The sequence below is a fragment of the Malurus melanocephalus genome, unplaced genomic scaffold (assembly GCF_030028575.1).
Source record: "Malurus melanocephalus ecotype Western Australia unplaced genomic scaffold, MMel_1.1 scaffold_102, whole genome shotgun sequence".
Taxonomy (NCBI): domain Eukaryota; kingdom Metazoa; phylum Chordata; class Aves; order Passeriformes; family Maluridae; genus Malurus; species Malurus melanocephalus.
In genome coordinates, this window is record NW_026623334.1 from 990,020 (window position 1) to 1,017,808 (window position 27,789).

At 40.9% G+C, this 27,789-nt stretch overlaps 1 protein-coding gene across 4 annotated transcripts in view; it reads left to right on the plus strand.

Moving 5' to 3' along the window:
• The first annotated feature begins 1,392 nt into the window (after positions 1–1,392).
• ZDHHC8 (zinc finger DHHC-type palmitoyltransferase 8) overlaps positions 1,393–27,789 on the plus strand; it is a 108,995-nt gene continuing 82,598 nt past the window's right edge. For all 4 annotated transcript variants that reach the window (XR_008965535.1, XR_008965536.1, XR_008965539.1 and 1 more), the window contains exon 1: positions 1,393–1,636. Coding sequence is in view for 1 of the 4 variants with exons in the window: in XM_057369072.1 (XP_057225055.1) it covers positions 1,533–1,636 (104 nt within the window). In the remaining 3 variants the exon portion in view is untranslated. The remainder of the gene's footprint in view (positions 1,637–27,789) is intronic.

Consider the following 27,789-nt stretch of genomic DNA (forward strand, 5'->3'; position numbering starts at 1 on the left):
AAGGAGTAGTGAAGCATGGGAAGCATTCAGTCCCCCAAGCATTCAAAACCAAGTAACTTTAGGTAGATGTTGTCCGTCCCTTTCCTCAAAAATTTAAGCCTGGAGATCATTTTAAGTTTCCTTCTGGCTTTAGTCCCTTTTGGATAAAGCTTTTTTTKTTTTTTTTTTTTTCTAAGCAGGGCAGTTGTTAGCAAAAGCTGAGATTTCACATAGCCATATGTCCTCAGGTTGGAACTTGCTGGCTTTGCTTTTGTTAAAGCTGATGCTCACAATTTGGTTTTTTGTTTGGTTTTTTTTAAATCAAACTGCAAATTTGAGGACCCTTACAGATTGAGATTTACTTGTTCATTTCTTAAGACTTCTAGGAGCGTGGAACTAATCAAGTCTCTTAAAACAAAAAATGTGCCATGATAAATGTCCTTTCAGAACAGCACTGCAGTGTATGCCTTCTAGGGCAAGCTTACTTTTAACAACACCCAGCAGATGCTGCAAATGTGGCTTTTGTRTTAGGCAGGGGTTACTTTATCTGCATGTTGGCAGCTGCAAAAGGGGGATTAGCCGAGAAAGAAAACAGGAGGGAGGGAGCAAGATGCATGCAGCTCCTGGTCTTGATTTCTAAATTTCCAAATGGCCTTGAACCCTTCCCATCGGARGGTTTCCTTGTGGCTAAGGCGAGCTGCTGGGTGGTGCCCCCGAGTGTGAACAGAGGAGCCATTCACACACTGCGCTTGGGAAGGCTGGTTCTGTGAACTTTCAGTTGTTACCTTAAATTACCTCTTCTGTCTGCCTCTYGATGCTAATGGATAGATCTTAAAAGAACAGAGTATAGTGTAATTTCAGTTATGTTTGCACTCAGTTATAGATCTTGGAATCAGTTAATTTTGGCAGAGTGCAGCAGTTCCCTTMATACTGTGGCTCCGGGTGTAGCAGMATTAAAAATAAGGTTTATCCCCTGAGCTAGCAAGGCAGGATTCGTGTGAGCTGGCCCTGCTCGACAGGGCCCCGCTCGGAGCCGCTCCCTACGCGGACCCCGCCGCTCTCCGAGGCTGCTGCGGCGGTGCCGTGTCCGCAACCCCCTCTAGAGCCCCGCTGAACAGGGAGCTTCTACAGGAGCTTCAGCGTCCCAAAGAGCGCCCTGTGGAGCTCAGTGCATTGCCATATTTCTTTTCGGGGGCTTTCTTGTAGAAAGAATAGAGCTGCACCCCGCCGGTGTGCAGGCGCTACCCCGCTGCGGGAGGCCCGAGCGGCGGTGGCTCGGCCCCCTCAGGGCCCGGGCCGCCCTTCGGCGGGGCCGCGCTGCCTGCGCGCCCCGCTCCCGTCTCCCCGCAGCGCTACCTTAAGGGGCTGGTTGACATCAGCCGAGTGGGCTGGGCGGTGTGGGTGGGATTTCCTGTGCTGGAGGTCAGCTGCTCCCGTCCCTCTGCCGTCCCTCCCAGCCGCCCGGGTCCCGCTCTCCCTGCGCCGGAGGGACCCGCATCCTCCAGGCTCCCTCCTCTCGGGTTGGATTTACATAGTGATGTGTAAACTACAGGATGCCCAGCAGCACTGGAAAGAGGTTTAAACCTACTAAATACATCCCGGTCTCCACAGCAGCTGCCTTATTAGTGGGTTCGACTACTTTATTTTTTGTTTTCACGTAAGTACCGCTCTGGCGGAGGGGGGGCCCGGGCTGGGGCCGCCCGGCCCGGCGGGGGGAGGCGGCTGGGCTTGACAGTCCTGCAGGCCCTGCCGCTGCTGGTCCCGCTCCCCGCCTGCCTCCCGCTATCCCTGCCCGGCTTTGGTTTGCAGAGGCTCACGATCTCTCCCTATCATAAAATGTGCCTGACAGTCAGATCCACCATTTCATGGCACGTAAAACCCCATCRGCCTCCCGCAGCTGCCGGCTGTTTGTATCAGAGATGCCCGAGCCCCTGTGCCCGTCGGTGCGAGCAGGGCTGGTGTACGGGAGAGAAATGCAGCCCCAGCCGCCCCGGTGCCGGCAGGCGTGGATCCAGCCTGTGTCTCAGCTGGCCGGAGTCTCTGTGCTTCAGGAGGGAGAGCTGGCCTCTCYTGTCGATCTCTCCCGCGTCTCAGGGTTTATCCGGCAGAGCCTTTTGRAGTGAAAGGAATCCTATTCTAAGCATTACCGATTTTACATATTTTTATGTAACTGTTCCTGAAAGCTTGAGGAGCTAATGAACAAATTTACATTTGCTTGAAGGAAGGACGAGGAAACTTTTCCCCTGTTTCCTCTTCTCTCATTCCCTTCTCCCTTAAATGCAGAATGGAGCTGTGGCTGTCGGCTTGCAGCTCTCCTGTAGTTATATTAATATGTGAGTGCTGTAGTGCTTCGGCTGTTTCCTCTCCCTTCCCATACACGCGGGTTCTGTAGCTCGCTAACCCTTCCCGTGCGGGGGTAGCGGCACCCTCCCTGCAGAGGTGTCGGTGTTTCCAGAGATGCTGGAAAYTGTGCTCTGAAAGGAGCTTTGACTAAGCTGCCTTTGGGGAAGGTGAAAAGATGGCTATTGCATGTTAAGATTTATTGTTCCACTTATTTTGGAACTCTGTTTTCCTTGTTTTGCYATTGCTATTTTTTAACCGAGCTCGCTGAAGCTGTTGGAAGCAGAAGGCTCTGTAAGAGTGGGAGTATGTGTCTGTGTCATTATCTTTCGTGGTTTGGCTGTGATATGATTTTTGATGTTTCAAAATGCTCGTCACTGGTATGGTAATCTCAATGTAGGATTTCGGAATAAAATTTAAATGTTGTTTTGTCTAACAGTTTCTTAAATCGGAACAGATTTTGACACTGAGTTTTGCTCTTGACTTAATGTGCCTTGATTTTTCATTGCTTTTTTTCAATGCATTTGATACGAAGTATGGGTAAATCCTTTCAGGATATTMCACTGTTCCAAGACTTGGTCAAACCTCAAGAGCTAGTACAAGTATCAGCTATCGTTCATCATTTGGGCATCTAATTATAGCTTGGTGCTCACAGGCAAACACAGGACAAAAGTTGGCTTTTGTGATGAACTTGGTTGACACTGGAGTGGTGAATATTAAATGGTAAAAAAAAARGGGGGCCTTAATGCCAGCATTTATTTTTCCGGCTGCTTGAGAAATGGATGTATGCTAAAGTTGTGTTGGAAGCTGTATGTTTGTTTTCATATGATACTTCCAGTGTAGAGCTACAAATTGCTTAGTGATGTAAGACTTTCCTGGTAACACAGTTGTTGTTGAAACATCCTTTTGGCAGCAGGACATCAACTGAGATGTTAGTTTTATAATTTGTACGGAAGAATCAATTGGCTTTAATCTGTTACCGAATCTGAAACTTCACTCTGCTCCCTCTGTTATCAGTGAATAATTACATGCAAAATGAAGTATTTTGAGGATCTCTCCATATTGTAACTTGGCCTGTGTATCTTGAAGTGTTAGTAAATTTTCTGAGGATTGTCCCAGACATACGTTCTCTGCTGCTGCCAAGTCTTGTGTGTAATAAAAGTAACACATAATTGAGCAACTGTTGTCAGGCAGAATCTGAAGTCCTGTCCATTCAAAAATACTCGGATGAATTTGTATGGGATTGGTGTTGTTTTTCATGCTGAGCAGTTTTAGTAAAATTTATCTCTGTTGTGGAATCAAAGCAAGCCATATGCATGAGATTAGTTTCTYTTGTGTGGAGGTGGGTTTTTTCCCTTTCCTGAGAATTTCCGTTTTTTATCTTTTTCCACATGCAATGTTTTGTTGTGAAATTTTATTAATGGCTGAATTTTTTATTAAAGACCTGAATTTTCAGGTAYGTTGATTTGCACAACTTGTTTGATGTTGTATAGGTCTCTGATAAGCAGCAGTTGAAACACTGGCCTAAAATTCTTTGAAGCAGTGCTTTTGATACAATCCATGCTTGCATGTCATAGCACAAGAACTTAATCAGATAAGATTTACGTGTGTGTTTATTAATTCCTTATTTGTGTTATCAAGCTCTAAGGCTGCTGTATCTGCTAATGAAGTAACCTGTGTATAAATACATGAAACTGAAGATGGATGGAACTCATTCCWAATTTTGGGTGCAGATCATCTCAATGGGATATCAGGGATTTGAGCAACTTCAGTGCAGTGGAATTGAATCATAGAGGATAATATATGTGGAAAAACTGAATAATAACAACTATTTTTAAACCACTTACTGAATAGAAAAAATAATCTTTTTAGGGCACTGGAAACATTTCTGAGTAACACATATGAAAACAGAGGCTCTGATTTGGCTTTTTCCCTAGACACGTTTGTGGGCTCATGCCACACATTATGAGTGTCTTCTGCTGGATGAAAGGCTCTTTGAACTTGAAGGCCAGGGTTAGCTTTTTAGCAATGCGGTCTTTATTTTTAGCTTTTTTTCCCAAACACCTTTGCTAAAAAGCAGCACATAGTGTCTGAAATACACCATGTCTGCTATTAGCTCATCGTGGTGCTGATCAATGGTACTGTTACACTTCAGGAAAATTCCATTTTAGTTTTGCCTTATCCTCAGCTAAGCATTTAGGATTCTCTGTATTGCTGCTGTATTTCTTCTGGTTTTATGAGAGGGAACTAAACTATTTAGTTATCAAGATTATTGCCTGGAAAGGCAACTAAAATTGCAGTTGTATTATCATAGGCTTTTAGCACTCCATGTGTGTTCCTTCAGTAATAAATACAGTGTCTGAGTAGGTGGTCTAATTTGTCACAGTGGGAGAGCAAACAAGCATTAACTCTAGGCATTATGAAGGAATGTATCAATAACGTTGTATAGAATGATTAAGTTAATTTACTTATATGAGCAAATCAAATGGTGTAATGAAGGAAGAATCAATTTTTCCTAACATTGCACAAATCCAGTGATTCAGTTCTWGCAAACCTGAATTTATTCCTACCAAAATAATTTTTTTCTTCACATTTCTCATAAAGCTTTTTGTTGGAGATAACAATTTAACCTATTTCAGTGAAGTCTGTGCTCTGATGCCTTGGACCACAACTGCTGTAATGTAAACCTAATTGTGTCCATTCAAACCTAATTGTGTCCTTTCAAAGACCTGAGTTGCAAGAACTCCCCCCTTTATTTTAAGTTGTATAACTTCAGTATTAGTTGTGGTTCTATAATTATTCTGAATGATTCTATAATTATTCTGGAGCTTTAGGTCTCTTCACCTGCTTAAATTGRCTGCTTACTGTAGGTGTGAGTGCTGAGAACTTCTGAGTTAGTTCAGCAGCTGCAGTGCCTGTGTCTGTAGATGACACAGCCAGCTGAAAGCACTTGGTTTTAAGGGGAAACTGTGGCTAGTGAGKCTAATTTTAGTAAGGAGAAAAAAGCTCATCATTCTCTCACTGAATTCTGTAGGCCTGTTTCGATAAAATACCCATTTTCACACTATTTTCAGTAGCATGCAGCCTCACGAGCATTTTTGAAATACAGTAGAAACATGTAATTCATAACAAGGGTCTAGGTGCCGCTACTTCTTTGATATAATGGTAGTAACACTGCTGTGTATTATTTCTTTAAATGGGAGCATAAAATGGGTAATTTTCTGGGTGAAGTGAAAGCACAAATAAGGTGAAAACTCAGTCGCTGCTGAAAATGYGAACAACTTTGTTCTTAAGAGTCATAATGGAAGATAATCATAGATATACACCACAGACATCTGCAATTGGCACTCTAATGCAATCTGTGGCACAGGGAGTCTAATACCAGTACCTTCAGGAAACAATTGAGGAGTGATAAATTGGTGTAGAGGAGCAACTGAAGTTGAAATCGCAGTAGGGATGGAAAGAAAATAGAGAAACAGCCTAAACCTGTGCTGTTGAGATAGCAGAAGGAGAAAGAATGGCTGMTAGACTGTGCTCCATAGCAGGGCTGCAGGATTTACCTTAACAGGAAGGAAAGCTTGGCTTCAGTTAAGGAACATGTAAAGAAAAATTGGTGCTTGCTCACATTTTTGTATCATGTTACTGTATTTCATGAACTAGAAAGACTCAGCATTTCTGTAGTTAGACAGATATGAATTCAGATACACTTAGGGTACATTCACCTCTTCCTTCARTCACCACCCCCTTCCTGCAGTTGTCTGATCCTGCATTGGATCAGCCTTAAAATAAACAGGTMATAACACTTTAAAGTTCAAAACTATAGTAACCATTCTGGGTGGTAGTTAATGAAAATATAATTGTATGTGTACCTAGGGTTCTTGAACTATCTGTTAGATCTTTTCCTCCCATGACTTGCATATGTTCACAGATCAAAAAGGGAAAAATACTGTCTGCTGTTTTGAATTGGGTTTGTTTAGTCACTAGCAAAGGTCAAGCTAATAGAAGATCATCTTTGCTTTAGTGAATTTGATTTGTATCCAGAGATGTTTTCCTTGCCTAAAATATTTGGTTCCAGATGTTCACATGTTCACTTCTGCCAGTTCAGTGTTCTGATTTCAGTTAGAACAAATGATAAAATGTGATTTAAAATGTATATTACAGATGTTATGGAACTGCATCTGTAACACAGGTGTGTTTTATACCAGCCYAGAGGAAATAGAAATGAATGCTGATAAATAGATGCACAACAAAGAAAAGAAAGATAAAATTGTAGCTCAGATTGTTTTATCTTGATATGCTGCTGGACTGCATGAATTCTGCCTTAGAGTGTGTGGTCTTACATCCTTCTTATGGTTTTGCTTCTGCCTAATAACTTGCTGAAGTTTGCTTGTGGATTAGGGAGAGCTCTGGTGGCAGTTGCTTGTGATATGTGATGCCAGAAGTTCCAGGTGTGCTGTAGTGTGCTTGAAAGCTCATGGAAACACTGCCCACTTCACAAATCTGATTCCCCCTCATCCTAACCAGATGGTTGTATCAGATATCCTTGGCCTTCTGAAAACTTTGGAGCACAAAACTCTTCTACTTTGACTGATTCTAGCCATGCTAGATGTCTATTTGATAGTGGTAATGCTAATTATGAAAAAGAACAAATTCCCCCCCTTCTTGAACTTTCTTTTCACATCATACCTCACTACTTGGAGTATTACTGTATTTCTGAGTTTCCTTTTATTCTTTTTCTTTCCATGTTTCTTTCAAACCAAGAAATCTTTGGAACTGGTAGGCAGCAGCTTCACTGACAGCCATGCAGGTGACACTATACAGGGGAAAAAAAGTGTGTGCAAAAAGCATGCATCAGTTTAATCAGGTGAATTTTAAAACTGACTTCACAGCCACCTACTGATTTCAAGCAGTGCAGTGTGGCCTCCTGAGATACCTTAACATTTTCCATGTTAAATGCATCTTTAATGGCAGGTTTTTCCTGTCCACTCTACCTGCAATCCAAAAGAGGTAACACTTGCCTGGTTGACCTGAGTCATCTCAGCTGTCATGTCTCTAAGCTTCTGAAAATTATTTACTTTTGTTATGACAAAGAAATGTCCTTTTAAGCGTGGCAATTTCATCTTGCTATAAATTTTTTGGAAATAGAATCTAGACAGTCTTGTCATGCCAGATAAGATGGGCAGTCTCAATAGGAAACTATATTTAACTGAAGTGTGGAAAGTTTTTAGGTTTTTTTTTCTTGTTTTAATGCTCTAGAAAGCCTCAGTTTTACTGCTTTTAACTAGTTGATTTTATGATCTTTGCTTCCAAGGGGAATTGCAAAGTTGGCAATACAGGACATTTCTGAAAGCTATTAAAATTCATTCCTATAGGAAAAAAACCCTGATATTTATTATCAATGGGATTTTTTTTCTTCCTGTAGCTTGAGAAAGTAAAAAGGAAAATCATCTTTGAGGGCAGTAACTGGYTACATGTTGAGCTGTGGATGCAGAGCTTTCTGCAGTCACTGCAGTGGCATTTCAGAGCTCACTRTAGATCCAGTTTTAAAAAGGAAGAAGAGCTACTGTAATGGAAGTTATCCCTGTACATGGGCTACAGCTATAGTCAGTGTGTGATTTATGCCAGTAGCAACCTCCTTTCTATTTTTCCTAATAAGCTGAGATTAAGGTCATATGGAAAATAGCAATGAGCATGTCTCAATTAGATCAGGGTGGGCCTCAGCCTTTGTATGTGAATATACAAGCAATTTTTCTTTTTTTTGTCTAAAGTGCCTTTTCAAGATGCTAATTGAAATACTGTCCTTGTTTGTCCAAGTATGCCACATGTGTATCCTTTTATAAATAGAAACAATCTCTACAAGATTGTTCAAGCTCAATTKGTTTGTTAGTAATGTAAACTAAGGAACGTTATTGCCGGAAACACAAAACTTAAATTGAGAGATACATGTGGTGACCTTGGAGATCTGATTTTTGAGGTTCATTACCTGGGATAGTTGCTAATTATACACATAATATTATTGTGTAAACTTACTCTGCTACTGCTGAAATCAGCTGTAGGACCCTGTGGTATGGGGATCTCTGTGGGACCTGTGAGCAGTGACCTGGAACAGCTTTTCTGTGCTTATTTAATGTATAAGCTACAAGGAAACTTTTCAAGGCCAACACAGGGAACCCATGAGTTTTGTTCAGTTTGCACTAAAGATGTCTGGAACACAGCAATGAAGTGGTATCAGCCAATTTAGAGCATGAAGGAGATGCACATTGGAGCGGGGAGAAGTATTGTAAGAGCTACATGAACTACACTTGTGTAATCAGTGCAGAAGTGGAGCACTGATTCACTGTCCTTTGATTTGAGCCAGTAGATACAACACTTATTTCTCTATAATCCAAGAGTAACATTCAATTTGGCTGTACTGTTACAGAGCTACTATTAGTTGATCATTTATCATTGGGAGCAGCYAATGAAATTGAGAGCAAGAGGCATGGGGATTGAGACAGAAATGCTGCAGTTTTTAATGGAAATTCTGTATTGTTCTCTTGCAAAGAATACCACAGATTGGAAAAACCTACTCAGCCTTGATCTTATTTTTCCATGGAGAGGTGATTTTGAGGATCCTTGCTTGGTGATTGCAAAAATTAATTCCAATGAGTACGCCACAGTGTCTACTACATAAATCTTCAGCCAGTAATCTGTATCCAGAAAGAGGATTTAATTAGTCTCTGATTGGTTTTTTGCAATTACTAATGCAATTTAGCTTGACTTGCTTCAAAGCTGTCCAAAGTGCCTAAAATTCTGCTCTCTAAACCTATTATGCAAACATTAGTGGGTACTTGATTCTTTGTTTTTCTCAGGATGTATATTATGGAATAAACTGTACAGTAACCCATATTTAGATATTGCAGTGGTTACCATGGTTCTCTCTGAAAGTGTAAACACAGAATTTGTGCACTTCAAATATGAAATCCTTATGAAATACCTGCACTCTGCTGCTGTGTGTTGAGATTATCCAGCAACAAAGGACAGTAGAGCCAGGTGCAGGAAAAATATCTSTTGAATTTGAAATTTAAACAGTGAAGCAGCTGCTTCCAGTGTATGTGTGCACCATGAAATGACTACTCTCCACAAMACCTTGGTACACACTCCRACTAAACTAACTGCAGAATATTCTTAAATGAACAAATTACTTTTTAAGTTTGAGCCCAACAAAGYAAACTTGAGACTGCTTAAATATATAAGGGCTTTCATAAATAAAGCCAGACAAAGCATTACTCTCCCAGGATTCTTAAAACTAAATTGGCATTTACATTAGCTCTTATTCATGTCTTCAGGGAAATAATGTAATGTAATATCTATATCAACACAATTTAAGTACRGTTCTGGGAATAAGGAAAGCTTGGACATTTCTATAAACAAGCATCATTTTAATTTAAACTTGGGTCAATCACAGAAATGCTTCAAAATGGAAAAGTTCAGCTTAAAACTTTTCCGCTTACTCTGATCCCAGTCGGTTAGGGGAGGCAGGTAATTTCTTAYGGAAAAACACTTCCTCTCCCCCTTTTCAGCCAGTTCAGTTTCAAAAGTTATTTAGGATTATTTTCATTGTGTATAACCTCCCTTTCAGCTCTTTCTCATGAGTGAGATCCCATTTTGCATGTTTAGCTTTCTCTGAAGATTAATGTTTGCCCCAGCAATAAGACTCTCCAGATGTGTTATGATCTAATAATGCTGTGGTTAACCCTTGTCTGCTGTCAGCAGCTTGCTGTGTTTTACCAAGCCCYGGCATTTGATGATGTCGTTTCCTGGCTCCAAGCAGTGGGAGCTGTTTGTTGTGTACGTGGGAGAGGTGGGCAGCTCTCCCTCCGTGGGCTTTGTGTCTGGAACTGGGCTCAGGAGCCACTGCCTTGAGACTTTACTGTTAACTTGGCTTATCCTCCAGCATTCCAGGGCACAGCAATGGAGCAGRGTCTTGAGGATGTCTGTATGGTTCATCTTCATGTAGTTAAACCTGTGACTTTGACCATTAACTGTAGGTCTCATTTTTGGAATTACTGTCTCATTCCTCCATTGTGTGGTGCATAAGTCTCTCGTGTTTCTTTTCTCTTTGAAGCTGGCTTTGCACATRCTGCCCCTTGTGTAAATGGCAGTAYGCATCTTGCCTTTGTGRCAAGAACAATAAGAGCATCAACAGGCGCTATATGTTTTTTATGAGCAAATTTTGAGAATTCTGTAGAAAGAGAAATAYAAAATGGCTGCCTTCTGATACACAGTACACATCAAAAAGAAGGAGATATGAAGCCACTGAATCTGATAAGGTGACTTCTAAATCGTATGGAAGTTGTAGTATCTGCAGCAACAAAGGGAATTAATATCTGCTACAGAAATTTCAGTGCAAGGACAATGTAGGATTAAAATAACAGGACTTGTTGGGTGTGGCCATTGAATCAATATGTTTTTTTCTTTTTTGGTTGTGAAGCAAAACTTCTACTCCATGTCTAGATAATTATGTATCAGGAATAAAATGTAAGGWCCACCTCAGCTCCTCTTGGCAGAGCTCCGCTGAGAGTGTTCCCTCATCTTACATAACCTATTAATTTTGAAATCAAAACCTGTCTGTGTGAGCAGTGTTCTCAAGAATCTGGGGGACAATGGAGGAGGACAGGCAGATAGAGGTCTTTTATAACATTTTATAGGATTGGTTCCTTGAAATGAAATGCTTCTGGTTGTGTCATCTTTGTGTATTTTTAGAAAATGGCATTTGRCAAATAGATTGCAATGATAATAAGATACAAGGTCTTACATGTGGCATTGAATTTGGCCTGCTGATGATAATGAACAGGTTGGAAAATGTCTGCTTTCCTTCTCTAYTGCTTGAGTGGAGAAGACTTTGCTGGGGCAAAGTTGTGCTACTTCTTACGAAGTCTCCATCCCTTCTGGTCTCCAGTAGCATAACTTGTGAATAAGGTCATCAGTGCTACAATCCCTGTTTAAGGAGTAAGCTGAGGCAGAGAGGCACTGTGCAACCAGAGTAATTGTGCTCAGGAAGTTTTGCACAAACTCCAGGCTGAAGCCCTGTCAGCCCAGGACTCARTGGAAATCATTCTTTCACAAAGGGCTTCTGGAGATTTACTTCATTCTGCAGTTTCTACTCCATCTAATGTCATTTTGGGCCATCTGTCATGCAGCAAGACTCTTGTTTCTTGAAACTGCCTGAATGTACAAATATAGAGATACGTATACTAAAGCTTTGTTGTCTCTCTTTAAAAATTTAATGGTAACATTGTAGTCTTTAAACTTTTATTTGTATGTGATTCCACRATGACTAAGTTACTTTTGGGAGTAATTTTTCTTGCATTGTGTTACAAAGACTAGTGGGATAAAGCTAAACATGATATCTGTGGTTCAAGAACTRAAAAATTAATGATCCCTTCTCTATCTAGCCTGTTGTGTTTGATTTATAATTCATATCTGATAAGAGACATGCTCTTCTGAGCCAGCTATCATGTCTCCTTTACATCTAGGCAGGGGGTTTTTAATTCTTCCTGTGGTGAGTGCTGGGGGTTGTGAATTTTGGGCCCTAGAGTGCTCCTGAAGAAGGTTTCCAGAGCCACGTTTTCTCCACTTCTCATTTCCCACAGACTCTTTATCCTCTGTAGGATCTGGCCCCAGGACCTGCACTGACCCCAGACGTCACAGATGCTGTCACAGCCCATTGCYATGACCTTTGACTTTTAGCACAACCCAAGAATATGGTTTACCTTTCAGAGACACTTGACAGCAGGAGGAAATGGAGAACTATGGGGGTTTTAAGTGTCCTGAGTAGCTGCTTCCAGCTACTCTACCTTTCAGGAGTCACATGGCTATGGACTAAGCTGTAAGYCCTTCACAGGATACATCTCTCACTTCCTATGTTTGGTCTTTTCAGTCACTCTGGATCTTCCTGAGCTTATCTGGCTGCATCTTCTTTGGCTCTTGTACTGSTTTTTTTACTGTTCTCTGTCTCTCTGAACAGGTGATCTCCAGGTCAGTCTGTTCAGGTGGATAAGGCCTTTTGCCCAATACACACACAAAGGGTGTTCCATTGCTTGTTTACCTTCTGAAATGCCAGAGCAGAGGCCTTACAAGATACAATTMAAAATCTAATCCCATCTGTTAAATTGGGGTGGCTTTTAGGGGTTGATGTAACAACTCTTCTGTATTGGAATAGTAAATGTTCTCAGTGGGCCTCTGTCTTTATTATCACATATTTGGCACCCTCTCCAAAGAAGCTGACTGACATTTCTACTTGCCAGCAAAGAAATTCTGTATTCTTAGTCTGTGATTTTATTTACTCCAGAACAGTAAGCTGAGTCGCTGGCTGCTCAAAAGGGAAAGAGATGTGTAGCAATTTGCCAGTTGCATTGTCCTCTTCTGGACTCAAGAGAGCTCTGTTTAAGTGGAGTGAGGCACTGATCCTTCATTTTTGTGATTAATATGTTTTGTGCTCTTGTTTGYGTCTTTGAGAGTGACGTTATTTATTTTTGTTGCCTCAACTGTTTTGGAAACGTGAAAAAAGCTATGCTGAGTGTAATATCGACTTGGCATCATTTAAAAAGTGTTTCTTTTTGCCAGTATTTTTCTTGATTCCCCTCGAAATAGATTTCTTTTGGGCTGCTTCTGCCATTGTGTACATTGTGATATGTCTCCAAAGCAGCATACTGTGCATGTGTGATGGATGGATGCTTCCCTGTCTGATGAGTGATTGATTCCCTTGGGAATGTGAGTCCTGCCAACTCCTCAGTTAGAAAACTTGAGGTTTTAATATACATTCTGTCTTTTAGTCCCGTTTGGCCTCTTCTTTTGGAAGGCATTTCTTTTATTTTTTAATAAAAAAAGCTTACAGTTATATTGAGCTAGTTAATTAAACAGTCTGCATCTAATTCAGATCTCTCCCCCTAGTTTCCTTCACTCTTTCTTGATTGTACCTGCTTAAATAACCTGATGAAGCTGTGTAAGAATTAGTGAGATGGGATGAAGCCCATCTAAAGTAGAACCTGGTTTTGATCTCCTGACCTGCCCATTAAAATCTCACAGTAAAGTGATTTCTCCAAGGTATCCAAGGGACTGCATGTTTGGTTTAGATCCCTTTGGAGGGCTCGTGGTCCTCCTGGCTTGGCTGATTGTGTTCCTTCAGCTGYTTTCATCATGCACATGTCCTGGGCCTTACCCTTCTGAAAGACAACTGTATGTGGCCCAAGGACGGGATCCTGTTCTGTAACTCTGAAGTGATGAGCTTTCAACAGAAAAAAAGAATAACATTTTCAGCTTCCTCTTGGAAACGTCTGAATCATTTTGGTTAAAGCCTTAATTAGGACAAATACTTTGCTTGAAGGGCAGAGGTAGCAGAAAGATTGCAGCCTAACAGTTAATTTGGCAAAGTGATTCAGAGTGGAAAATATGCAATATTGTTTACCTGTGCCTTCTTAGTGTCATCAACAGATATCTGAACACATTCCCATCAGCTTTTCCAATGGCTGCCAGTCTTCAGATGCTTCTCTTTACTCCTTAGTTTTCTAGTTGGTCTTTCAAAAATTCAGGAAATGCTGAGCTCTCCGTTTGAAAATCAGTCCTCTTAAATCCGCTTCTTCCAAAGGGTGACAGTCTTAAAAATGTATTGTTTGCTCTTTTTGTTCTTCTGAGTTCAGAAAACGGTCATTTAAGCTAAATTACGTCTTTTAGAAGACATTTCAGTCAATTTACTGTCTGCACCCATTTAAGTGGTAGGGGGCAGGATGGAAAGACAAGAGAAYATAAAATACTGCTATTATGAATTATTGTGCAGTAGTCAAGGATTTATTTCATTCCCCCCATCTTACGTATCGAAGGAAGACGTTGCAAGGTGAGAAGGAATATTCTGATTTCCAAGTCAGTAACACAGAAGGAATTTTATATTTTCTCCAAGAATACACAAACACTTCACTTTCCTGACATTACCTGTGATATTCTGAAGGCTATTGAAGAGAAGGTACATCAAGGGAGGCTTAGACTYCTGATTCTTACTCTGCATTTGCCTTGACTGGGTCCATGTTCACAAAGCAGAAACCTGTCAAAAGTCTATACATAAACACTGAATTTCCAAATTATTATTAGTATTCTACATGAAGATTAGCTTTCTTTTTGTGCTTATCTAACTTCTGAAAATATTAGCAGTAAATAAATAMAGGATGAATGCTGCACTAGGCACACTTAAAATGTTCTAATATATTTGAAATCTAAAATTCTTTATTTCAAACTAAAGAAAAGAGAAAGGAAAAAAGTCAGAACCCCTAAGGGGAAAGTACTGCATGTTCAGGTCTCTTGTCATGGCCTATTTGATTTATAAATATAAAAAAGTGTTTGTGTTCTAGAACTGCAGCTTGTCCAGTGTTCTTTGTTGTTCTCTCACAACGTGACAATCATTCAAAAAGCCTCTTTCCATGCGGATACCACGGAGTTTTAGGTGCATTATGGTATAAAKGTATATCTGGATATAAACTGTCAATCTCTATTTTTGGGTGAGCCTTAAAGGAAGGTTCAGGCACAATAAAATAGACTTGTTTAGTGACAATTCAGCATCACTTCACTTGCCACATATGATCACCCTATCAAGAACTGCATCCTGCTGTGATGACAGTTTGCTGGAAACTCTCCACAGATTCATTGGAAGTTGGCTGAGCCCCAGCTCCACAAATTACTGGTCAGAAGAGACTGTTTGTAGGGCACAAATCTATCCAATTTGTAGTGTTGATTTGCTTCTTTTTTTAATTAACACTTTAAGAAGTGTGTCAGCAGAGTGCCAARAAGACAAGAAATGATCAGCTAAAACATTTTAGTGCAGCATATGATGCTGTTCCATATTATCATGGAAACATGGCACTTAGATTTGGCAATATTTTTTTTTCCTGTTACTTTTGTTCATTTTATGGTCAGCTGCAATTTTAAACAAACAGTCTTCAAAACAAATGCTGGGGTTTTGTCCTTTTCTTCTTTTTTACTACTTCTCCTCGATTCTTATCTCCTTTCCCTGAATTCTCATTAAGTCCAGTATCTCATTGAATCTAAAGCTAATAAGTTAAATTTTCTTCTCCTTTTACATTATTTTTCTGTAAGACTGCTTTCTGTCTGGTGTTTCTGGCTCAGAGAGGTGATTGGCAGCAATTACATAAGGATACACTAGTCTGTGGTCCTTTGGAGATCCTGCAAGTACAGTCAGGATTAATAAAATCTGGCTGGCTGATTTTTGATGAAATCATCTTTCTCTTTTTTTTTTTTTTTTTTTTTTTTTTTGAAGAATAGTTTTTTTTTTTTTTTTAGGTGTTGCTCTGTGTGAGACCTGTCACTCCTCCATCCATTCCTTGGGTCTTGGATTGCAAGGGTAGTGAATGTCAGGATGAAAGATCAGAGCTAGTGTTGACAGCAGTTTAAATGCACCCTTGCTTATGTTTCCTATAGMGTCGCTGGTTTATAGCTTCAGTTTCTGGAAATATTCCGTGCAGGGAGGCTGTTGCAGGTGCTGGAGCCATCGCTACAAAGCAGAGTTAGTGCTGTGTAAGGGCTTCACGCTGCTCGCAGYCCAGCATGGAGCAGCCTGGGCGAATTCCCACTCACAGCTCTCCCTCTGTCCTGCCCTTCCYGAGTGACCTCGGCTGGCTCCATGCCCACCCAGCCGCTCTGGACAGGGGAGAAGATGCCATGAAAAACCTCCTGGGTTGAGATGAAGATGAACATCGCTTACCAGTGACCATCAGAGACAAAACAAGCTCCACTCAGGGAAAATTTATTTATTGCCAATTAAAATACATTTGGATACATTTACCAAAATTACATTGGGTAAAAAGCAAGGATAAAACCTAAACCACCTTCCCCCCATACACCATTTTTTGCAAGCTCAGCTTCATTCCTCTATTCCCACCTCCTGCAGCTCTTGCTGCCCCCTGAGCAGGGCGGAAGGATGGAATTTGGGCTGTGGTCAGTCCATTGCAGCCCTTTGCTGTTGCTCCAGCGCGGGCTCTCCATGGGCTGCGGTTCCTCCACAGAACTCCCAGACTCCCTCAGGAAGTGCCCCCTGCTCCAGCATGGGCTCCTCCACAGGCTGCAGTGTGGATTTGCTCCATGATGGCGGCCAGGGAATCCAGCACAGCCACTCCCGAGGACATTCCTCACACTTTTCCCCTCACTCCATGCAGGTTTTGCCCTTTCCTGAGGTGCTGTGGCCTGGCTGAGGGCTCCCCTCACGGAGCCCCTGCAGGCCCCAGTGCCTGGGCGCCAGCACTCAAACCCCCCAAAATAAACACTTCTACATAGGTGTTCCGAAAGTTCTATATCTACGTGAGTCTTTATACAGGAGAAGGAAACTGTGACCAAAAAAATGCGGTTTTGACCTTCATCATCCCCACCCGCACCACAAGGTCAGTCAATCAAGTTGGGAGGAAGATGGGTTTGGTTATTCTTTTCTGCATATGAAATACTTGKTTTTTAGTAGCGCTTAACAGTCTCTTTTCAGGAAAATTGCTGAATGTCAGAGTGCAGCAATGGCTCACTCTGATTTATGAAATTCCTCAGAATTTCCATTGTGATTCTGTGAGTCACGTTAATGTGGCTTCTTCAGCTGTGACTCGAGGATCCTCCATTTGCATGTTCTTCTGCAGCCTCTCTGTCATTGTTTGGGGGTTATTGGAGGCTGAGTTGGGGGTTTTATTCAAGCTGGGGGTTTTATTCAAGCACAGGACACCAAGTCCATCAGTTCTCGTGCTCTGCAAGCTGCTGATGAAGAGAGTTCAGTGGTGGGAGGCTGTGGGTGAAAATATCCCCTCAGGAGGGGCTGGCAGCAGGTAATTCTGTAATCTAATCTCACCAGCCAACTGCATTGCTGCAGAAAAGCCTTGTCACTCCTGCTAACCCCACAGAAAACTTGATGGGATTGATTTAACCTGTTTTAAACACTGGGGTGTGGTTACAGGGTTGAGATTTTCAGAAGAAATTTGCCAGAGATTAGTTTCCCCTCCCCCGGGGACTAGAAAAGGTTTAAAGATGTGGAAACTGCCCGCGATAACATCCATGTAGTAGAAGGACAAAATGTGAAACATTTACCACAGTTTTACAGGGATTTATTTGGGTAACTTTGRCAGCTGTACCCTATTATTGGAGAGTACATAGGAAGAGACAAGGAGAAATAATAATCTGTCAGTGTCAAGAAAAGTGACTAGGTCAGAAGCTCTGTGAGAAATGAAGTTTCCAGAGCAGAAACACTAAAGCTTCAGCCCAGTTCGCAGTTTTCTTTTTCCCAGTCCTGAAGCACTCCATCATAATTGCCTTTGCTCATACTAYACCTGTCAAGAGATGACACTTTTATGTATTAAACTTGGTAGTGTGACAGCAGTGTGTTTTGCCCTGCCACAATGGAGGTGRCTTGTGTCCATCTTCTAGAACTTCCTCAGGTCTACCAGCTTTCTTTTTCCCCTAATTTAGAAATAATTCCAAACAGTAACACATTATGTGTWAACCAAATTGACTGTCCTTCCTGGGCCCCTTTAAAATTACTGCAGAACTGCTTTTAATGCCTCTGTTTATTTTGGTACTGTATCCAGACTGCTGGAAGTATGTTTATAGCACAGTCTAACAAGCTGAGGCTCCTCTCTAAGATTTCAGTGCCTTGTGGCTGGATAGAAAAAGCTGATGCTCTCTGAATATGTATTTATATCAGACTCTGGCTTGCAGTAATAGTTAATGCCACCTAAGCTAAGTTTGAGCAGCAGTTTTTCCTGAGCACATGATATGGTGATCCTTGTTACTGTGGTGTTCATTAGTCAGACTTATCAACACCTGTGCTTGTGAACATCACCAGTTGCAGTTGTAGGTYATCTGTATTTAAGCTTGATGGCTTGAGAAACCATTTTAATTTGCAGTCTACCTGTGCAGCACGAATTTCAGGTTAACTTTGAAATCTGGTTAATGTTTTAGATGCAAGAAATACAAATATATGAAAATAGTGTTACTTACATTGAACTGAAGTTACCACTCTGCTGTGAGTGCCTGGAGCAAATATAAGTGAGATATAAGCAGCTCTTAAGTATGCTGATGGCCTTTCAATCCGCTTTAATGCAGTGGGTTTAATCTCCTTCACACTTTCTTTCCAAAGGGAAGTGCCTTTTGCTTGATGCACAAAGACTTCATTAAGTGAAAGACAGTTTTGCAAATGTTTTGTTTTTGATAGAAATATCTTCCACACAGGGAGAAAAATTGAAACATAAAATAAATTAAAAGTTTGTTTTGAAACACAATAATTATTCTAAACATTGAAAGATTGGAGTTGTTTAAATGAAACTGGCTGCTTGAAGTCACAATTTGCTTCCAAATRGTTTTAAGAGACAGTTTGCCACATCTGCTCACACTGCCCATGTGAATATCCCCGTGCCCCAGTTATTCATGGCTTGCAAGGAGTTCATGTTCTCTCCCTTTTTTCTCCAGGCTCAGACCACTGAACTTGTTAACTCTTTCTCATGGAAATTGAATGATACAGAAAAGTGGTCATCTTTTTGTCTTGCCCTCCCAAATCTTAAAACCACTGCAAAAGCTTTACTGTGGTTGATAGTTTGCTGACGTAGAGTATGGAGAATTTTGCTTGAGTGCGTGTTGGAAGGAAGTGAACGGAAGTGTTTTCCAGTGTGCCTCTGAAAAGTGCCTCTCTTGTGTTCACTTTTAAAATTTCATGCAGTCCCAAAGCTAATATTAGCAATGAGCTGTTAAGGCTGACTGGAGAAGAGAATTGATTTGGGATATAGAATAGTTTTTCTGGCAGTATTTTCTGGCTCAATATTTTGAGCATATTGCCCAATATATGGGCAGTAGTTAAACCTTCCTGAATTTCAAAAGAATGTAGGCATTTAAATGAATTACAGGTTATTAAAAACATTGTTATCATACCATGACAGCGTTTTAATGAATTACTTTTTAAAATTACAACTGGAATTAATATCTGCTGGAGTAGGCGCTCCTTCGATACATAGCAGAGTTGTTGCCAGGAATATATTGAATATTGGAAGTCCARATTGGATGTAATGAGTCTAGTTGGCTCATTCAGTAAGTTGTTAGCAAAGCATAAAAATCCTCTTGTAGTAAACTCATCCTGTGTGCTTTCGAAGAACATTCCTATTCTTTGTTGACYGAGTGAAGATCGTTTAAGCAGTTTGGGGGTTTAGGGAGGAATGTCCTTGTGTGTGCTTTACCAGCCCACTGTCTGGTTGGGGCTTTACAGTGCTCAGCTGTGTGGTGCAAGGTGGTCTTCCTCACTGCACTCCTTCCCTCTTCCTGTGCTGGAATTGCTCAGAGAGCAGCAGCTCCTGTGAGGCACAGCCCTGGCTGGCACCTGCAGCACCTGCTAGAAGGAAGGACAGTATTGCTGAGGAATGACTCACAGGAACCTTCAATCTGCTCAGAAATTGCAGCTTCCTGAGGCAGCCAAACATGATCCCCGTGCACCAAGTTCCAGCTCAGGCTTCTGGCCTTTTCTGAGCACCTGGCAATGCCCAAGCCTGTTGTCTCATTCTGGGGTGCACTGGTAACTATCCCTGCTGCTCACCTGAGTGTTTTTTTGCTTGAGCAGGTGAGGCCCAAATGAATACTTTTTGGAGAAGAGTGACTGGGAGCTATGGGATATTTAATCTGTGCTCTTTCCACAGTGCTGTTCCTCACAGCAGTGGTTTTTGCTGGCTTACAGGACAAACCTGCAGAGCAGAGAGGASGAGTGAGAGGTAAAGTGAATCTGAGTGCTTTGGTCATTGTTCTGGGTTTTCATTTGGCACTGGCAGTTTCAGGAAGGTGCTCAGTGGGCTGGCAGGGAGATTTTGCTCCCCCAGGAAGGAGACATGAGAGACCTTCCTTTGAAGTTTCTGGGCAGGAAGAAAGCAAGTCTATGCTGCTGCCTCCTGTTTTGTTTCTGGGGTGAAATGTGATCCAGAGTGACCAGAGACAGGTGGGCAGTGTCAGAGGTCCAAAAGGAGASGCTAATAAAAAATCAGATCCTAAGGCTTAAATGTTTTTTTATACATGTGCCAAGCTTTATAAAAAGACTGTCCTTCATTAGCTATTTTAAAACACATTAGAAAAATGAAGTGACTCTCATGTACCAGTTGCTGACTTTAATTCTTTCTGTATACAAGCAATTACATTGATTTAAGGTAGTGCAAAGGAGTATTTGAGATTTTAGTGGAACTGATGTGTCTCTTTGTGTCGTATTGAAAGAATTATGAATACTTGAATGAGCAAATAATGCAAAGGACTGAAGTTGTCATAGTATTTAACACAAAAAAGAGACCTTGTTACAATATGATGTTTTTGCATAGCTGGTCTGTCACTGACCTGGAAATACGTGCAGAACACATTCATTTTTTTTTTTATATTTGGCTCATTTTCTTGCATCTGTGGTACAACAAAGAAAAAGTGACAAACGGCACTACAATGGTTATCAGATTCATTCCTGTGGCTGTGTGAAAAACTAATCTTCAGTGGATGCTATCATGGATGGAGGGCAGGACTGAGAATTCTGTGCTGTAATTTGCAGCTTCTTCGATCACTGGTGTGTACTGCATTGTTTTTATATTCTAGTTACAAAATTTGAAAATACACATTCTTAAAAAGTTATATTCTTAACGAAAAGTGCAGTTTACTTGCTGGAAGTTTGTCCTCTTACCTGTTCTGTGGTGAAAGGGAAAATGTACTTGGCCTTGATAAAGTCTTGTTCCAAGTGTTCCTTTGGAAACAAGAAAATATAATGGCCCATMGTTATTTTCAGCATAGCCTTGTTTGGAAAGCAAACAGAACTTCAAATTAAGTAATTGCTYTCCACAGATTGAAAACATGTGGGTTTTCTTCTCCGCTGTATATTGCCTACTTGTTCAGTGCTTCAGCTTATGCTAAACTCTTCAGAGCTAGGATGCTGTTGGGTTAATCAATAAAAATGGTTTTCATTGATTGCTGTGGAAAGAAAAGAACTAASTGGTTTAATTAACTCAAGACTATGCATATCTAGAAGAGTGGCTATTGATCTGCATGTGTTTAATTAAAATGAAGAATTTGCAATTTTTGCAGACTTTGCATCCTCTGGCTTGGGTAGGACTTCACAGTCCAGGTGTGCCCTTCACAGCAGCTCCATTTGCAGACCCTCAAACTGYAACACCTGGGGCTGGCAYCTGGGCATGAGGAAKTGGAGTAGGGAGATCCAGAGAAMTACAGGAGCATGAAGTGGCACTGTAATTTCGGCTCTTTGTCCTCCCATKTGAGCAGAAAGCTTGTCTGGAAATCTAGTGAGCTGTAGGTAGCCCACTATTTGTGCTATGTACTACTTTTCAAATAGACACTTTCAGATGGGGAAGCCTTCTGTCTGACATTCCCAGGTTTCTCATATGTTGATGAGACAGGAGCTCCAAGTATTATTAAAGGTCTCTTTTCACTGTTTTTTAGCCTCTGTATTGATTTAGCTCTGTCAGAGTAGAGCAGATCACTTCTCCAAATTGGAGCTTTCTGTGTTGCCTCCAAGGCTTGCATTGAGTTGAAAACTGCTCAGCTTTGTACTGCTGGAATAAAAATAATAGTTGTAATGTAGTCCTGTTAAAAGCAAGTACTTTCAGATGCTTCAGGCCCTTGGTCAGTCTTTCCTGTCTCTTGAACTTGCTTTCCTGGCTTCTGTCTGGAAAGCTTCCAAAATTKGGATACTAATGGGAGGGAAAACATGGCAAAGTGAGACTTCAAGCAGTGAAGGGTTTCTGACATGACTGCATGGAAGACAGAAGCAACCACTGGAATTACTAAAAGCTGTAATGGTTTGTGGGATGTTTTTCCTGATTGCAGAAGGTGACTTATCCTGTGCTGCTTCTGAAAAAGGTACCAGACTTTSTGCCCTACAGTGTCCCTTTATACCCATTGTGTGCCAGCACTGCTGGTGGCTTTCATCAGGTGTGCTGCTGTGATTCAGTTCCTGTGTAGCCAATAGCAAAGAGGGTCTTGGGCTGTCTCTGCAGTTGCCACTGTGGTTGGCATCAAGATTTCCTGAAACTGTGCCCTTAGCCTCCCTTGTGCATGAAATCACTGCTTTGAAATTTAAATTGCAGGTTGCAGTGCACCTTAATTGTAATTATCCCCAACACTTCCAGCATGAGACCTTAGGTTTAATTCAGTGAAATTTGTCACTTGGGTGAAGAAAAACGCTTCACACCAAGGCATTTTTGTGTGMTTAGGCTAAACCAGAATGATTTTATTTATGTTTTGCCTATCAGAATCTTCAAGTTCAGTGAGATTAAACCTTAGGGACCTGAAATGGGACAACAGGATTGTTCCTGTACTTGGACTTTTTCTGTCTGTACAAGAGCAGTGGGGTTTGTGTTCAKGGGCAGACTGTTACATTTTCTCAATGTTCACCCTCTCAGGGCATGATCTGCTGCCCAGGGCCTGTGCCCTGTTCTGAGGAGGCAGCTGTGCTCGCTGAGGAGGAGATGTGAGGATCTTTGCCCAGGCTTTGGATCTTGCAGCCAGCAGAAATGAGGGGAGAAGCAGCTATTTCAGAAACAGCAGTGTGTTTTCTCAGTGCTTCTAAGGTAGTCAGGGAGGAGGGAGGCAAAGAGTCTGCAAGTACCTCGGTGAGCTGGTTTCAGTCAGCTCACAGTGACTGCAGTCTTGGTTTGTTTGAAGAGCAGTGTCATCTTGGGACTTTTAGCTCTGAGCAATACCAAGTTCATGTTATGCTGGCAGTGTCCCTTCCACTGACTGCCAAATGCCAAGGTCCCTGAAAARTTCTGGGGGTAACACAACATTTTGGGCTCCCATCTGCAAAATCAGACCGAGATGGAGAGATGAWAACAACTCCTGGGTGTTAAAATGATAAATGCTGATGTTAGCAAAACATTCATATGAAGTTAATTATAACAGAACATCCCAGGAGGAGAACAATTCTATATTGAGTACAGAATGCGCACGGCATGCAGTGAGTATGGCCCGAGGCCACGTGTTGGCGGGGTACAGTGATCCTGAACAGTACCTGCTCAGCCAGCATGCAGAGCAGCAGCAGCCCTTTAGGGAATACAGGCAATAAAGAGATTAAATTTGGCCTTCTTGTTACATGCAAGTGACTTTAAAGATTCATGGACAGTTTTATTCCAGCAGTCCAATTTTCTGAGCACTTGCCTTTATCCCAGTGTTGTCACTTTTAACTATTTAAAAAATACGATGGTGAATATGAATTTGGGGTGACAAGTTGCAAAAAAAAGTGCTGGGCTTGGGCTGKTTTTTTTTCCTCACTCAATTATTGGTCTGAGGAAGGTAGGAAATCCAATATTGTATCTATAAAGTGAAAAAGCTTAAAGGTTATAAGCAACTTGGGTTCCCTTGGATTGATCTCGGTTGTTTCAATGCAGTTTTCTTCTTTACAGTCAAAGTCATCACAGCTGATCTTGGAGCAACTAAAAGCTATTACTGCATTTAGAAATATTTGGAAAAACACTTGCTTCCCCAGSAATTACAATAAAGTATTAATCTTAGTATACAGCCTATTTTTACAAAGAGAATTATGGGTTTCAGTTTGTTGTGGTCACATTTCTGCAAGACTGTTTTGGATAGTTCCATCTCTCACTTCTAAAAAGGGATCGTATGATATATTAAGTGGTACAATAAATTTAAGTCTTACATTTTAAGAGTAAAACCTTAGGCCTCCTTGCATTCTCCATGATGTTTAATATTTCACGAGTTTGACTCTTTCGTAATCCTTTTTGACTTTATAAGTTGTGGTTTTATGGATTAGAGTTCAAAAACTCGTGGGTTTTTTTATAACTTCAAATAGATTGGGGGAAAGTAATCATTATTCTTGAAATAATTACAAGCATGGCAACTATTTGAGGCAGAAGTAACTGGGATTTCAAATTCTTGCAGGCAAAGCTATTCMTCAATAAAATAAATCAGTCCCTGATGGAAAGGGGAGGAGTAATCACCATGTTTCTGTGGCACAATAAAAMAAGGAAGATAYTGTGTCCTAAAAGTCCTACTGCACAGATTTAAGATACCTTTTTTTCCTCTAATACTTCTAAGGATGGGAGGAAGCCAAACTGTATGTCTCTCAGGCTGTGAGATAAGGATAAACAATTTCTTATTTGAATGTAATTCCCTGCTTCCTCTAAAAATCTTCAGAATGGTTTTTAGAATGAAAAAATTTAGTGTGTATGAATAGACTAAACAGGTTAAAAATTTGGTAACATTTTGGTTTCCATGAAATTCCAATTTTTAAAGATGACYAAGAAAGGTACTTTCTTCCCACAGGAATCAAACTGGGGTTGGTAGCAACAGTGGGAAGGGTGGACAGCAGTAGAATGGGAGGACGTGCTGCTGGGAAAGTGGTTACCACTCCAATCTGGAATAGTATAATCAAAATTTCTTTRTTCTATAGCAAGGAAGAGCTTGGGRAAAAAAGAAATCAAATTGGTTTATATTTAGACTTCTGTARATCCTGATGTTTGTTGGTTTGCATTACGAGAATTGTGGGTTTCTGTCTGTATTGACAGCTGTCGCCTCCATGTCTCCTGGCTGCTTGAGCAACCAACCGTCTTCTTAAAASTTGTTCATTCCCCAGAGGGCAGGAGAAAATGTTTGGACCATTTATTTTGAAAGATAATTATTGCTGTAAGCAACCGCTTAAAATTGACACTATTACATTGATTCGAGTGTAAACATATGAAAAATGYTATGATACTGAAAAAGAACATTTAGACTGAGAACGTCTGTTGTGAAACAGTCACAAGTTTTAAATCATTCTTGCTCTTGTAGAAGTCCTGTTTCTTTTCTCTGTAGGAATATGGGTATAGAGTTCAAGTTTTGATTGTTAGAACTCRAGCTAGAGGAACAGTTCAGGGAAGGATGATTCTACCGTGGGRTGACTTTTCTTGGAAAGAAAACTTTCAGAAGGAAACACAATATTCGATAAGATGCCAAGCCACCCTTTCCATAGTGTGGGATTTTTCACTTCAGCTGYTGTGTGTCAGGAGTTTGCTGTTAATCTAAATTTCATACAAACTTCAAACCTGGTTTTGCTTTAGCAAAAAAAAAAAAAAAGCATAGCTAGCTTTGGTCAATGTCAAGATGATCTTCAATACCAAATTAAGCATTGCCTTGACTTCACGAGGGCTTGTAATAGTTTCTCATGTTTATTGCTTGTCCTCCTCCCTCTCATGTAATTTATTTGTTGAAATGTAAAAGCCCAGTAAGTGTTGAAYCATCTCACCAGAAAAAAAAGCTACTTAACCTCTTTTGACAGGGGGAAGAGGAGGAAAAGGGAAGAAAMAGTCTGCATATTCTGCACTTAGGAAAGGATTTTTTTTTACAAACTTTGCAAATGGAAATGATGCAAATGGATCCTTCTGTCTGCTTCCTTGCCTTTCCATGTTGGGTACTGTATATGTAGAGTTGTTTTAAAGTTCAGACTGCWTAACCCTCCCTGCCCCCAGATACTYTTTTTTTCATTAAGTAATAATTCACAACAGGATACGATGATGTTGTCCAGTCTGGCCACACCTAATCTGTGCTGGGACACACTGACTTCATTCACTGGTAGGTGTGGTGATTATTAGACAGTTTGTCACCGCACCCTGGAGTGTTTTATTGCAAACATAAAATGGTTCAGCTAAAGGAAACATCCCTTTTTCTAGCGGAAAAAATGGCAACTTTCTACTTCTAAAAGAACTCATTCCAGGAATGCRTAGTGTAAAAATTTCACAGCCTGGAATAATCATTGAGTTTGTATCAAATATACAAAGAATTGCRTGGCTTTTTCCATTGAGTAACAGCATACTTCAGTGTTTTAAAATAATTATCTTGGTTTGTATGGTTCCAMATTTTCATCAGATCTTGTATAGCATGGCTGAAGGGAGGGCTCACATTTCTCTCCTTCCTCTGGCATACAGAAARGCTCATTTTATTGTGTGAACTTCTTTGTGGGCAATCCAGAAGGGAAACTGCAGAGCTTTAGAAATGGAAATATTTTACTTTTTGGCTGGTAGATTGTTCATGACACAGAGCAACATTGGAGGGTAAGAACAAATAGAGCTCATGTTTATTTCTGGTGAATATCRATGTTAATTGGGTTTTGAACATCAGTTCAGTTTACAAAACTCTTTTGCATGCTGTTAAAAGAAGCCTCTAACTTAATCAGAAATTATAAAATGAAGCTGTTGTGCCTTGCAGAGCAACAGAAATGCCACTGATGAATGACCAGACTGAGGTATTTTTAAATTCRGGCTTGCTGGAGGGAACTGAACTTGGAGTCACTTCCAAGTAATTAAATTAGAAGGAAAGACTTTTTTAAAAATAGTATAAGGGATGAACCATATTAAGATGTGCTAGTTTCTTACTGTGAATGCAGATATGCTACTGAAATGATTTCCCTGGGTTATAACTAGGGAAGTTACTTAATATTAACCAGCTGGAGGTGTGATTTCCTGTAAAAGTAAGAAAGGATATAAAATTCAGTTTAAAGCTGATTTGTGACCTTGAGGAAAACAAGATGAGACAAATGATAGCATTTCAGGAAGTGATGAGCTGCTCATGCCAAGCACATGGCCACCCACAGGAGATATTTTCCTCTCTCTTTTACTCTGTGCTTCATCCTGTCTTGTTGTAAGCCAGTGCTTACAACACAGAAGAGTGTAGGCTAGCTGGGCAGCAAGAGCCTCAGTCTCCCTAAAGGAAATTTRCTTTTCTCTACCTGAACTGAGTTTAAGGCATGATAGTCAGGTAGTTGGGGGTAGAGGCACAGCTAATAAAATTCGGTGAATTARTGTTTGTGGAAGAGGAATGGCAAGGGAATGATAATGTTTCACAAAGCTGAGCTGTGATGATGGTCTTCCTGTGAAATTTAGTCTTTTGTAATAATTTTCAGAAGGGGCTGACAGCTTTGATGGCGGGGAAATCTTTCTTTTCACTTATTGCTGTTGCCAAAAACCTGCTTCTGTTGATGCTGTGCTGAATATCCTTTCCCAAGTCCTTACATCCATAGTCTCCTTACCCAAAAAAATTTACATGGGAGAGAAAACATGCTAAACTGGACTGTCTTGCTATTTGTCACAGATCAGTCCCATTTCCTCATTTTTTGCTTATAAAATGAGATGCAGAAGCCAAATATGTTTGCCATGCACATTTGGCATATTGAAAAGGCTATTTTTGTTCTGAGTGGAGGAGTATTAAGAAATTGTGATGGAAAATGTAGAGAGGCAGCAACACTGAAACTGCTTTGAGGCTCAGTAGTAGCATCTRTGTGCTGCTGATTTCTCTGCATTTAAGTGTTATCTGTGTTGTGGTCTCTCCCATTCTAAAGCCTCCCTTTTCTTCGGAGTTAGTTTTTCCCAGCTGCCAAGCTRTTTCATGTGTCCCTGTCAGTGAGAAATCCCTTTTGCAGCTGGACATCTCCTCCCCTTTCTTCCAGCC